Genomic DNA, 13,999 nt, shown 5'->3' with positions numbered 1-13,999 from the left:
TTAATTCCCAAAAGACTACAGAGCCAACTGCGATCCGGACACAGGTGCTCAGAGGGCTTCCAATCATCCTGGGGGACAACCCCACAAACTTCTTCAAAGCAGGCTTTGTAAGTAAGCTCTTGCTTTCTTTTAATTTTCACCATGATACTCTAACAGTATATTGATTAAAGTTTTTTTTTTTTTCAAATGAGAAGTCTAATGTAATGATTGTGCTCTTCTGTTATTCTTCATCAAGGAATCTGATGATGATGATTCTTTCCGTGACCTTGACATCGGGATACTTCTCATTGAGCGTGAAGGTGCTGTGCCCACGTCTTCCCAGCATCTCAGTCCAGCTTCATTGAAAATCATCATTGAGGGAGAGGTCGTGATGGGAAACATTCAAGATCTGCCAAAAGCAATGTGCATTCTGTTTGGAGTCACATATGCACTCCATCTTAACTATCCCAAGACTATGAAGCTCACATTTCAGTTCATCCAACAGGTACTGCTCTCGTTAGGCCACACTGACCTAAAACCGAAGCTACAGACTTTGAAAAATCAGCTCGCAATGTAAAGAGATGTCAGCAGTACTGTAATAAGCTGTTAACTACTTTTTTTTTTTTTTGCCACACCGGTAAAAACACTTTCTGACCAGTGGGGTGAACTTTTTTTATTTTCTGTAAAACAGGCCGACAAACAGGCACACGTAAAACGCAGACAGACACATAAACACCCAATCACTACACAGTCCTACACACAAAAAACACTGACACATACACACCTACACACACTTAAATGTTGTAGGAAGCGGGCTGAAGGATGTGACTTCTGTGAAAATTGAGAGGAGTTGTAGCAGAAAGACATTGTTCAGTTATTGTTGCATCATCAGTCTTTGTAGATGGAGTTAGATATTGTTCTGATATGATAGTCTCTGTTGGTTCATGTGCTGGCCTCCCTTCATTTAGGCAGATCAAACAGATTCTGTTTGTTTGTAATTTCTTGTACATTTGAGCAGAGGTTTCTTGTGAATTCTGTTTTTTTTTTATGGATTTACCACTATAATCTCAGGGCACATCCATGTTTTTTCTTGTAAATTTGTGATGCATTCAACACCCCCACATACAACCAGCATGGACAACACCAACAACCACACAAACAGCACAGACACAGACAACACACAGACACATTCACCAGCCACAGACACATTCACCAGCCACAGACATAATTGTTTCAATGATTTGAAATGACCTTTTTCAGATTAATAATTTTAGGTTGGATGCGTTGATGTTGACCTGATGATAAGTTTGTAATAATAAGATTGGCTGTGTTTTGCCATTTTTCTTGAAAATAAAGTGCATTGAAGCATTTAAAGGTGTGTAAAGAAAAGGTAATTTAATGAGAGGAAAATAATAGCTAGTTATATTTAATAATTTTGAGTACACACTACTAACAAATATAAATACTAAACATATTTAGTTTCAGCTTGTGTAAAAACTAAACATCCCATGTTAATACAACTCAACATATTTAGTTTCAGCTTGTGTAAAAACTAAACATCCCATGTTAATACAACTCAACATAATTAGTTTCAGCTTGTGTAAAAACTAAAGTGGTATAGGGCAACGGGTTTCCACGCGATTTGCGAGTAAAGTCAACTAATTCGGGTTAAGAGTGCACGGCACTGCTGACACTGCTGGAGGACTATACCAATGGCAGGATTAGGAGGGAGAAGATCTTCAGGCCCCATAATGACTTAGTGGCCAAGGTTGACGACTGTCTTATGAGCTGTTTTACATTCCCCCAGCACATAGATACTTCTCAGATTGCACAGCGCACAGGAAACTGTCTTCAATGAGGTCCATGCCTGTGTTGCATTATAAGAGCATGTTACACAATGTGGCACAGAGGAATGGCACCATCCCCCCTGAACCCCCAGCATTATGACCCGGAGGCAGAGCCCCCTTCAAGACAAGCAGGATATGAACAGGGTACAATACTATGTCAGGATGTTATGCGGCATTTATTAAGACAAGTAAAGGTTAATTTTTGCGCATTGCTTTTTAATATTTCAGCTCTTGCAACCTTTACATTTCTCATTTGCCTCAACTCCTCAGATTGTTGACTGCTTCGATTTTCTCCCTTTGTAGCTGTACTGTATCAAAATAATATTGGTGAGCACCTGGCCACTCACAGGCGTACCAGAATGACGCCAGTTATGGACAATATTTTTGTGTGCACCGACATCAGGTAAGGAGCACTGCTCCTATGATATCCTCCACACAATGCACTTGAACATATAAAAGTGATGATCACCTCTTTCATTGAATTTTGAGCGTTTTAATCAACCTTGTTACACCTGTGGTGTTCCCGGTCAAAAGTGACCACCATAGGAAATGAATGGGTATCCAGACTATATTCATCCATCAGACAGAAAACATCCCCATACACACCACCCCAACTCACTCACTCACTAACACATTTCAGACTCACCAATGTACGGGTACACATCTCTTTCCTGCGCTTATGTGCCGATCCTCCCATGGGAACCAACTTCCCGATGAAACAATGTATCATATCTTCACACAGACTAGACAGGTGTCTGTTATGTGAACCCATCTCTTTCCCCATCTCTTTCAGACCAATCAATGTATCATCTTCACACAGACCCCATATATATAGCATGATGTTTGCCTTGCACTCCTTTTACTCTGAGCACAATGAGTAGGCCACTGACCAAGCGGTTCTCTGTCAAAGAGGTTCTGGTCCAGCTTTTTGGACATGATGAAGAGGGCACTGAAATTGAACCAGAGATAGAGGCGGATGTCTCGGAAGTGGAAGACAACCTAGATTTCGATCCAGACTTTGAGGAGACTGACCAGTCAACAAATGGAGAGGGAGAGGCACCTGAAGAACAGGCACCTGAGGAGACATTGCATTCCAAGAGTGGACACTTGCTCTGATCTTCATCCCCCCAGGACAGAGGAAGTAGTGCAAGAGTGGAAAACATCATAAAGATGACGCCAGGGCCAACACGGTATGCAACATCTTGTGTGGATGATATCAAGTCCAGCTTCCAACTCTTTTTACCAGAGTCCATTGAGGGAATTACACTCGAGGCCTCGTCTGGGGGGCCTATATTCCGGGCAACTATGTCCTTACAACAGTTTCATGTCCTTTCAAGAATTATTCAATTTGATAACAGAGATACACAACCTGTCCGCTGGCGAAATGACAAACTGGCTGCCATCAGGAACATTTGGGACAGGTGGATGGACACTTATGTACAATCCAGGCCCTGACGTGACAGTTGATGAGCGCTTGGTTCCTTTCAGAGTTCACTGTTCCTTCAAGGTGTACATTCCAAGCAAACCAGGGAAATATGGAATAAAGATCTGGGTAGCATTGGTGACTCCTCTTATTCATTTATATTGCCCCTAGAGACGACAAAACAAGCCTGAGATGCTGCAAATGTGATGCCAATGTTTACAAGGCCCACTCTGACCTGAGTGTCACACACAAACACACACACACACGACTTCATGTTGAGTTTGGTCTTTGGTTTTCCATTTAGTTTTTACATTACATGGTCATTTTGTAATACATTTTCAGTGCCCATTTGTATTTTCACTGCAGTTATTTTATGTCTAATTCTATAAATTCATGTTAAACACCACTTTGAGACATTGTTCACAGCTAAAGAATGTTGAATAAAAATTTGGTCGTGAAAAATACTTTTTGTGCTAATTTAAGAGCAGTTAAAATAGACCGGTCAATTTTGACCGGGAACACTAAAGTAAGGGGCAGGAGGTGAACACGACCGGAGGGTTAAACGCAAATGGTGACAGGAGGAGTATGCCAGACTCCTTCTTTGCAGAGTAAAACTGTTTCAGCACAACAAAGCACCAGCTGATGGACAGGACAGGTTAAAGCAAACAAACAAACAACAACAACAAAAAAAAAAAAACGACAAAAAAACACACACACTGGCGTCACACCATGTCCCTCAGGAATAACAAGCGAAAAAGATTTTGAGAATTTCTTATCTTCAAGGTCTTCAGATGATCCATTTGGTGGTGCTCTAAATCTGACTCAACATAAAGAATTGGATGTGTTCAGGGTGGGACTCATCTGGTGAATTTAGACCTAATTGGACAATGTATACTGGCTTTATGAATGCATGAACCAATTTTCTTTCATATACATCAACCCTGAGTGACGGGGGTAGATGATCAAAAACCATAAGGGGGAATGAAAGCCTTGCAAAGTTCTGAGATGTGTTGCATCAATGCTCGAGATTTTGGAAGGAAAGTATTTTAGGAATGTATTTCTTAATATGGTGCTTATGCAGTTCACATGCTGTAAAACCAAGTACCAGATTTATACCGAGCCTTTTTATGCAGTTTTGCAGTAACAGCTTGTGGAGTTTGCCTTAAATTTTTTGTCACCTGGTCTTTCAAACTGTAAAACTTCTTTGGTTTACAGTTTAAAACTTGTCTCTTGTTTAATAGTCATTGGGAAAAGCCTAGATTCTGCAACCTCTGGATATAGTTACCACTCATCAGTACTGGTGTTCAAAACCCGTTTCTCCAGACTACACATAAACCAAGAGTTAGAAACTGCCATTGGGAATAGAATGAGGACAAGAACACACAGTTACATATGTGAGGTTAAGAATGAAGGTAATTGAAGTGATACTGATACCTTAAAATGATTGATCAAGTCATATCTTGTGAGGAGTTCATAGAAGACAAACTTGAGTGCGTGGTCTCCACTAGCATCATTCAGTGCAAATACGTCAAAGGACCACATGTCTACATGCTATAAAACAAACAAACAGTTTTCATTCATATCAACAAAACCAGTAATTTCTTTATCTATGAATCTGTTGAGACAGCATATGCACATAAAATGTGCCTGATTACCTTTAGTACATTGATGACATTTGGGGGATAACTGAAACCAGCCATGTTGGAGGTCCGTCTGTACATCCTGTCACAGCACAAAAACAAAATTACATAAAAGTAAATGGAATTCCTTTGTCTCACGACCAAGAACCACTGACTTTTTCCAGAAGCACCTACAAACATATGCCATATTAGGTAGTGGAGCGGACAGTTTATTCTGAGCTCATGATGGACTTCCCCTTGATGATCTCCATGTTGTTATATTCAAGGACAATTTGACAGTTGAAATGTGTTTATATTTTTTATTGTGTAATTTTATTTTATTTATGCAGTACTATCACTATCATTAAAAATATTATGTTTATTTGTTTTTAATGAACAAAAACATAAACATATTATAGTATTATATATATAGGGTACAAAATAATTCCTACAGAAACTTTTTTATCTTTTTTTGTCTGTTGGTACGTTCAATCATCTTCACACTTTTTTATTTGTACGAAAACTCTAGACAGAGTGTTGTGCCCTCAATTGTCTGACCATAGTTCCAAGTGTATCAACAAAACCAAACATCAGTAAGTCAAGGAACCAAACCTCTCCACAAAGATGCCTGCCTGCACTGCATGGACAATGCTGCGGAAGCGTGACTTGTCTTCGCTGTGGTGCAGCAATAGGCCTCTTTGATGGGTAAACGTGGAGGCAAGCCAATCACGAACTTCTGAGGGCACAGAATCTGATTGGATGTCTCTCAGCTCCTCATCTGGATCACCCAGCCGTCTGCAGCCAAGGCATATTCACAAAAACCTGAAGGTTAAATACTAACCAATATCTTCGGGCTGCTTCAAAAATGATTAAAGACATGTTGATTCATCAGTTTCTCTTCACAATGGCCTTACTTCATCAGCAAAATAAATGGTTTCTTTCTAAACAAGTAAAATATTTAATAAGCACCTAAAAAGTGGAATGTCATAACCACATGGAGCTGTAACAGTGATTACAGGCTGTGTTGTTTTCTACAATAGACAAATTATAAATGCATTTAGACCTACACATGTCTAAATAATATTGGCTTTCTCATCACTATATGGCCGGTGAAGGAATTTCCAATTATTTTACTTTTATGCTGCTTGAGTGATATTTTTTAATCTTTGTGAAGTAATGTTTTACATTTAGCAGTCATGTAATTGAGAGGAGTGGAAGCATGCCCTTTGAACAAAATGATGATTGATGTGGACGTTATACAAAAAATAAACTTGTTTTAGGATTAAGACAAGTTCTAACTGAGGGGCAGTGCGGTGGTGTAGTGGTTAGGGCTGTCGCTAACACTGCTGTCACCCCACAAAAAGAAGGTCGCAGGTTCCGTTCCCTGCCTGCGTCCTTTCTGTACAGAGTTTGCATGTTCTCCCCATGTCTGCATCGGTTTCCTCCCACTGTCCAAAGACATGCATGTATAGTTTAACTGGAGACTATAAATTGACCGTAGGTGTGAGTGGTTGTTTTGTTTTGATTTGCCCTTGCAACCTGCAGTGTCGGACATCACATGGACATCAGCTGTTTTCCGTTTACCACACAGGGGGATGGAGGCAACAAGTGAGATGTGCCCCTTAACCTCGGAAGAGGTGTTAAGGTTATTAGTTTGGCTAAAATAAGATATTGTCACTGCAATTGGTTAGCCTGATATTAAAATGAGACAGAGCTAGCATTCTTTGAAAATTGTCATGTTAGCTTGTTGGTAAATAATAGTGCAACAATAGGCCTTTTTCTGTTTTTTCAAGATACTTGAATGAAGATGTATTTGCATGATAAGTGTCAGGCCTAACCCTTTACAGATCCATCCACTTCACTCTAATCTCTTGCAGTTTTGTGCAAAACCCAAGCGGCTAATTTGTGTGTGGTATGTAATTTTGTCTATTCTATTTTATTATTCTTATTATTGAAGTCCTTCAACAGTATTACAGTAGTAATAGTAATCAAAGTAATATTTTTTTTCTTACTTTAATTTCCTCAATTATAACTTCAAGCTCCTGCTGTGAGACCATCTGAATGTCTGACTAATTCATGACGAACGCCCTTTTAAATGTTTATTGGCTCGTGCGATGCAACATAATTTGTGACATATTTTAAGAAGTTTATAAGTAGGAAAAAAAATAAAGATTTGAGACTGTTCTTGAGACCTTAGACATTACTTAAGATCTTTCTTAAGAACAGATTGGAGAATCTGGCCCCAGGTCTATTGCACAATTATACAGTATTAGATAGGCATGCAAAGGCGATATAATTTAAGATTATAAGGTTAAAAAGTTTTTAACTTGACTTTTCCTTTGTCCCAGCCATTTATCATGACTTTTGCAGATAGTGATATTGGAATACAAGCCTGCTCTCAAGTGATGCTGGCATTGAACCAAAGCAAGGCACTGGTCCAGCTGCATAAGCTCAGCAGGCGGCTTAGGGAGATGACGCTTGCTGCTGAGAGGACTAGCAGGGGGACCATAAGATGACTGGAATGCAATTAGCTCAAGGTCTCTATCAGCTAACTCACCCTTGATTTTGTTTTTGATCCTCGTACAAAAGGCTCATCTAGTACTGAGTAAACACTCTGGCCAAATAAAACTCACCAAGACATCACTCTGGTGCTAGATTGTGCCACCTCTGTCAGTAACAATCGTTGCTCTTTCTCATGTTTTTCCAAGGTCATCCTACCAAATTCAATGGCATATTTTGCCAAAGACTAAGAGCTCTGCCAAAGAAACATAAGACAGCTACCAGCTTATCACTGGATGACCTTTTTTTTTGGCTACAAACAGAGGATAATAGTTACACACACAAAAAAAATCTTTTCTCCATATGCAGGAGTCCACTCAGCTGTTTTACCAGTAAATTAAATCACAATGAAAGCAATATGTAACTTATCTAACTGATATGTAGTGGGCTTTTACTGAAACACACCAAGAGGTGATAATGTCCCCAAAGCCCCCAAATCCAAGTGTTAAGGTAGGAATTACTTATCAGTGATAAAGAGTGGCCAAGAAAGAATCCCACACAGCAGATGGAAGAATCTGAAACACCTTTCAGAAAGCTGGCTGTGTGTCTGACACACTGCATGTGCGTTCTTCATGCGATAGAAAACCAAACAATAGGATGGAATAGTTTTGGATGAGAAACATCTACTAGGAGCATCTACTTCAGCCACACAGCTTCAAAATTGTGGCATAAAAACATGAAATTAGGCCTTACACTGAGATGTAATTGCAGAGAATCTGAACCCCTGCTAAAATATTATGTGATAACACTTAAAAGACCACGTAGTGTTTGAGAAGAACTCTTGTTAAAGTTTGATAAAAACTAAACTGAGCTTCTTGCCTGGTTTCTTCAATGTACAGATTTTCCAAGACCAAGGCTGCATACTCCAGGTTTTTCTTCAAGTCTACAACTGATGCATCCCCCTTCTCCAGCTGCTTTACAAGACACCGTAACCTGTGACACAGAATCACCACAGTAACATCATCACAACCACATAATTTAACAATGACCAGGTCTGGAACAGACGGAACCCAGCTTTTTACAGACTACAGTTCTTCGCTATGGCATAATGACTGTAATCCATAATTTATTAAGAATATTATCTTGATTGTAATCCTTTAATGTGTAACTAAATATAGGTTGTAAATGATCACTGTAATTAACTGTGGTTCAGACATTCAAAACCACAGAGCTATAGATATGACATTTGAACTTGAGCCATCATCAGTTGTAATGACTTTAATCTTGAAAGTTATGGAAGATCGTTGACAAATAAAATTAGAGACAATTCTGTCTTAGATACACATAATGTTTTGTACAAATTTGTCAAAGTTTACTCTTCGTATGCAGACTGCTAAGATACAAAGGCCATTTTGTTACATGTCCTATGTATCTGTTTTTCCTTCTTGTGTTTGTGTATGACCTGATGGCAGTCTTCTCCATGGCCTCAGGTGCGTCGGGGAGTGGCAACTCATTTGCTAGGATCTCCTCAGGATTGTGCAGACCAGTCAAGCCTTCTTTGTAGTCAGTCACACCAATCCCAGCTATGATTGCGGTGCATCGTGCATTCTGCGACCGTGAGCCTGAACAATGTCATACAAACCTTTGCTTTTTCCTTGTTTCGTTACTTCACTATCTCTATGACTACTGCATGACAGTAATGCCTAAAATTTGAACACTGGCAAACTTACGTGCATAGTGAGCCATTGGACAACGATTTTCTTCCCCTGCCTCATTGGCAACTACAAAAAAAAAAAATAAATAATCAATGATCTCAGTAAATCATCCATCCAACCATCTTCTTCCGCTTTTCCGCTGCAGAGTCGCGTGGGCTTCTGGAGCCAATCCCAGCTCACTCTGGGCGAGGATGGGGTACACCCTGGACAGTTCACCAGTCCATCGCAGGGCCAACACACAGAGGCACATAGAGACAAACAACCACTACTGACACTCAGACCTACAGACAATTTAGAGTCACGAATTTACCCAAACATGCATGTCTTTGGACAGTGGGAGGAAACCCATGCAGGCATGGGGAGAACAATTCAAACACTGCACAGAAAGGCACAGGCCTGGGAACTGACAGCCAAAATACTAAACAAATCCTAAAAAAGCCATTTAATACTTAAAATTGATTGGTTCCATAAAAATGCACAAGACATTTTGAGTATTGGGTCATTTTGGTGCCAGTGATCCACTAACAAAAGTCGTGCTTTTTATTAAAAGACACATTTTTTGTTGCTGTGATTCGTGCTGATATAAAGCCAGCACATTTGAAAGTTCTTCAGAGACAAAAATGGCTAAAACCAGGAACCTAATGCAGGAACACGCCTGAAGATACAGATTCTCAGCCAGGAAGGGTACAGCTGCCAGATAGCCAGGAAGTGCAGATGCAGTCCTTCAGCAGTTGGATACATGCTGCAGAAATACAGAAAAAACCAACAGCTTGGAAGAGAACCCAAGATCTGGGCGTCCAAGGGTTTCTTCAGCAAGAAATGACAGAATCCTGATCCGCATATGCAGGGAAAACTGCTGAATGACATCACAGAAGCTTTAGCAGCAGTGGTGAAACCACTGGGCCCAAGCACACAAAAACTGGACAGCCAGGAAGTGGAAGAAAATTCTGTCGTCAAACAAGTCCGGTTTCCAGCTTTATCTTCTTCCTGCTAATGTGAGGGTACGCAGAGGGCTAGGTCAAGCATTATCTCCAGCATGTACAGTACCTATTGTCAAGCATTGTGGAGGCAGTATGATGGTTTGGGGATGTATGAGTGCTGCTGGTATTGGTCATCTCAATGTCTGTAATAGCACATTGAACTCTGCCAAGTATTGTGCCATTCTTTAAACCCACATGCTCCCTTCTGCACATGTACTGTTCCGTCAAGGTCAAAACTGTATGTTTCAACAAGATAATTCCCCTTTCCACACATCCAGGGCCAGTAGAACTTGGCTGTAGGAGTACAGTATCCAGGTCTTAGAGTGGCCAGCTCAATCCCTGGACATGAACCCCACTGAAAATCTGTGGTGGATTATCAAAAGGTCTGTTTCAAAGTGTAAACCAAAGAAATTAGAAGAAAAAAGAATGGGATAAAATTACCCCTCAACAGTGTGAAAGGCTTGTGGGGAACATGCCAGCCAGGATTAGATCTCTACTGTGTTCTAATGGCAGGACAACTAAATATTAATTTGATGGTTTATTTATTTTTGTGCAGTTTTGAACATATTCTCTGATTTGTTGACTTACTTACACCGACAATGTTGAGAACTGACATACTGAAACTGTCATGAATTTACTTTTGTTAGTTTTCTTGCTAACAATCATTTGTATTTGTTTGTGTCTGTCTAATGCAGCCACACCTTTTGAAACACAAAAACGATTTTTCCATAAATATTGCATGATAATATTTGAGATTGCTTAAATTTTAAGGATGTCTGAAAACTTTTTTCCAACACTGTATGTAGCCCACATTCTTTTCGGGACACCACCTCGACAGCCAACGGTTGAATGACGACATACAGATATACATGTCATCACTGGTCAGATTGGGGATGGGCCCTTTCCAATTTCCGTGACATCTGCTTTAAGGCATGAATTTGAGAGCTATACCAAGCTGCAAGGGCAGAATTGGTTAGTGCTGTTGCCCCACATCAAGAAGGTTGTGGGTTCAGTTCCCAAGCCTTCTGTGCAGAGCTTGTATGTTCTCCCCGTGCTTTCGTGGGTTTCTCCCGGGTGCTCCACTTTCCTCCCACCATCCAAAAACATGGATGTTTAGGTTGATTGGTGACCCTAAATTGTTGGTGGGTATGACTATGAGCGGTTGTTCATCTCTGTCTGTCTCTGTATGTTGGTCAGCTGGGACTGGGTCCAGTAACCCTTGTGACCCAGAAATAGATAAACGGTAGAAGATGAATAAATGAATGAATGAACCAGGTGTCAGCCTCCACTGTTTTATCTTTTTCAGAGAAACTACAGAATCAAAATTGAAAAAACACAGTGAGGCAATAGTGTTCATCAAGTTCATCAGTGTAGACAGGGAAAAAGACTTCTATTTAATTTAGACATGGCATTGTACCAAATGATTACAAGCTAAATTTATTTCCAGATGCTGTGCTCCAAATTAATGTAAACTCAAAATTTATTAGGGAAAGGTTGGAGAGAAGAGAGTTGTGAGGAAATATTATTAACATACTGGGAAAAGCTAAAGCTGAAGCTATCACTGGTGACATTTAATTGAACATTTAAATCACTCATTATAATGATTTCATCTGTACAAAGCACTAACTGACAAAAAACTCAGAAAACAGAGATTGAAAATCTGAGTAAAGACCAGGTGGACAATATACTGTAACTAGCAGAACAGTTTATTTTATTTTATTTTTTTTAATTTTCCAGTTTGAATGGGAGAGACTGCAGATAAGGCTTTCAACTATATCCACATTTTGGTCAGGATTGATTAATAAGCTGGAGTGAAATATCCTGACTCCGACTGCATGCTGCGTAAGCGTGGTACGTCATTTCCAATTACTGGTGGTACTGTTTGACTTTGCTGCTGTGAGATATTGCAGCTAAATGCACCAAATTATTACATTTTCTTCAAAAAAAGTGCAACATCCGCATTTTGTAAGAACTGTTGCAATATGTAACAAGTTACAAAATGTACCAAATTTTATTTGAAAATGCGTTCAAGATATTTATTACAAAATGCAGCATTATTACACAATGGGGTGAAAATTTATGAGTTACATAATGTGATGCTGAAACCCCATCCTACTATATTTATGGAACAAGAAATATGAAAAATAAGTGGGGATGTAGATTCATTTAAAATTATATACTTAATACTTTGGCTGCAGCCAGGTTTCAGTGCTTCAAAATAAATGAAAAAGATGATCAGTTATCAGATCATTACATAGCAGGAATTTGGATGATAATGATCTAATATTAAATATTCCACATTACATTTTTGTAATATTTCGATTTAAATTTGTGGTGATTTTAACTACAACTGAAATTGAAAATGGTACAATCGATGCCACATCGTTCCTTATCAGACAAGGTTTCCTCCATAAAGTCTTCCAATTGTCATATTGGCAAGGATCCAGGATTTAGAAATTTGTGAAAATGAAATCCTTGACTAACTGTGGTTTGAGTGAAATTTAACTGTCATTACATTTAAGTGAGTGGCAGGGGAAAACCACAGAAAACAGACAGAGATAGATGACACCAAGTCAAAGGGGAAAACCACAGAAAACAGACAGAGATAGATGACACCAAGTCAAAGGGTACCACCAGTGATCGAGTCAGGACAGTGTAATAAAAGTCTAATGTTTAAAGGTTGTTTATGTCAACCAGAGTGTAGTCCATAATGCACCATGTTACAGATCTGTGAATCAATTCTATAAATTCACCACTGAGCATCACGGTGTGTGTGTGAGTGATTAGTGGAGGAGAGGAGCCTCATCAGTGATAATGGCTGATCCCTGAATCCCTGAGCTCATCACCTTAGCAACTGTAGACACACACATTTACTTGTACCAGTAAAAATGATGTCATAGTAGTTTTTTCTATCTGTTTGTAACCATGGACCCAGGCAGGGGTAAACACAACCACACCTACGCATACATACACACACACTCCCTCACTAACATACATGGTAAAATTAAACATTTTATCCTGTTTCGCAGATTTTAATACACCTAAACCTGATTCACAGTCATATCCACAGAACAGCTACATAGTTGCACATAAAGAACAAAGCAGAAGACTTTAATAATGACAAAAGCGAACATCTAGACAAAGCAAAACTGTTCTACATATACAACAACATCAGCACTGGACTCGCAGCAGAGGCTTTCAAATCCCTTTGTGCCTCATATCCAACACAACCTATCCCCTAAAAACCCATGATGAAGCACATATGTAAGGAAAACTGAATGTAGGACGAAGTAGAACAAGGATAAGCAACATCTCAAATATGAAAAACCATAATAGCAACACAATAGCAATAACACACACATAGCAGATATTTAACAAAGAATTTCTTACCAATTGTGAAGCTGAAACCATCAATGCTGAAAGTCGCGCTACGGCACTTTTTAAACACCTGTTTCCTGTAGGTTGATTGTTTCATTCTCGCTCTTGGTTGTTGGCTCTCGCCTGTTCTTTTTCTGTCAATGGATAAATACAGCTGAACCACCAGGTGAACCAGGAGTTGCACTGTCTGAGAGCCTGAAAACCTGCCCCCCCCCAACACACACACTCTCCCAGACACATACACGCTACATGCATACACATGCACACACCCTCCCGTCCTCCACCCCTCCCACCTCTGTGATGTCTCTCTTCTGTGATCTCCTTTATCCATAATATCCTCACACCTCAAATTGTGATGAAATTAAACACAAATCTTCAATAAATCAGTGCATTCACAAGAAAGACAGGTGCCTCCATAGAAGGGACAAGAAGTCAGTGAATGGAAAGTATTTATGAAAATGAATGATGTGCTCCACATGTGTATGGTGTCCTCCCACCATCCAAAGGCATGCCTGTCTAGGTTAAAGTGTGCAAGTGGATATTACCCAGAGGTAGTACA

The 13,999-nt window shown here is 39.7% G+C and overlaps 1 protein-coding gene across 1 annotated transcript in view; it reads right to left on the bottom strand.

Annotated features, from left to right (window-relative positions):
- LOC115061375 (calcium/calmodulin-dependent 3',5'-cyclic nucleotide phosphodiesterase 1A-like) overlaps positions 1–13,537 on the bottom strand; it is a 90,781-nt gene extending 77,244 nt beyond the window's left edge. The window contains exons 1-7 of the mRNA XM_029529681.1: positions 13,453–13,537; positions 9,098–9,148; positions 8,830–8,989; positions 8,247–8,360; positions 5,481–5,663; positions 4,905–4,971; positions 4,684–4,800 (exon numbers count right to left, since the gene is read on the bottom strand). Of these exons, the coding sequence (XP_029385541.1) occupies positions 4,684–4,800; positions 4,905–4,971; positions 5,481–5,663; positions 8,247–8,360; positions 8,830–8,989; positions 9,098–9,148; positions 13,453–13,537 (777 nt within the window). The remainder of the gene's footprint in view (positions 1–4,683; positions 4,801–4,904; positions 4,972–5,480; positions 5,664–8,246; positions 8,361–8,829; positions 8,990–9,097; positions 9,149–13,452) is intronic.
- Between the last annotated feature and the right edge of the window lie 462 nt (positions 13,538–13,999).

Source organism: Echeneis naucrates, chromosome 20, assembly GCF_900963305.1.
Source record: "Echeneis naucrates chromosome 20, fEcheNa1.1, whole genome shotgun sequence".
Classification (NCBI taxonomy): domain Eukaryota; kingdom Metazoa; phylum Chordata; class Actinopteri; order Carangiformes; family Echeneidae; genus Echeneis; species Echeneis naucrates.
This window is presented reverse-complemented; position numbering and strand designations above follow the sequence as displayed.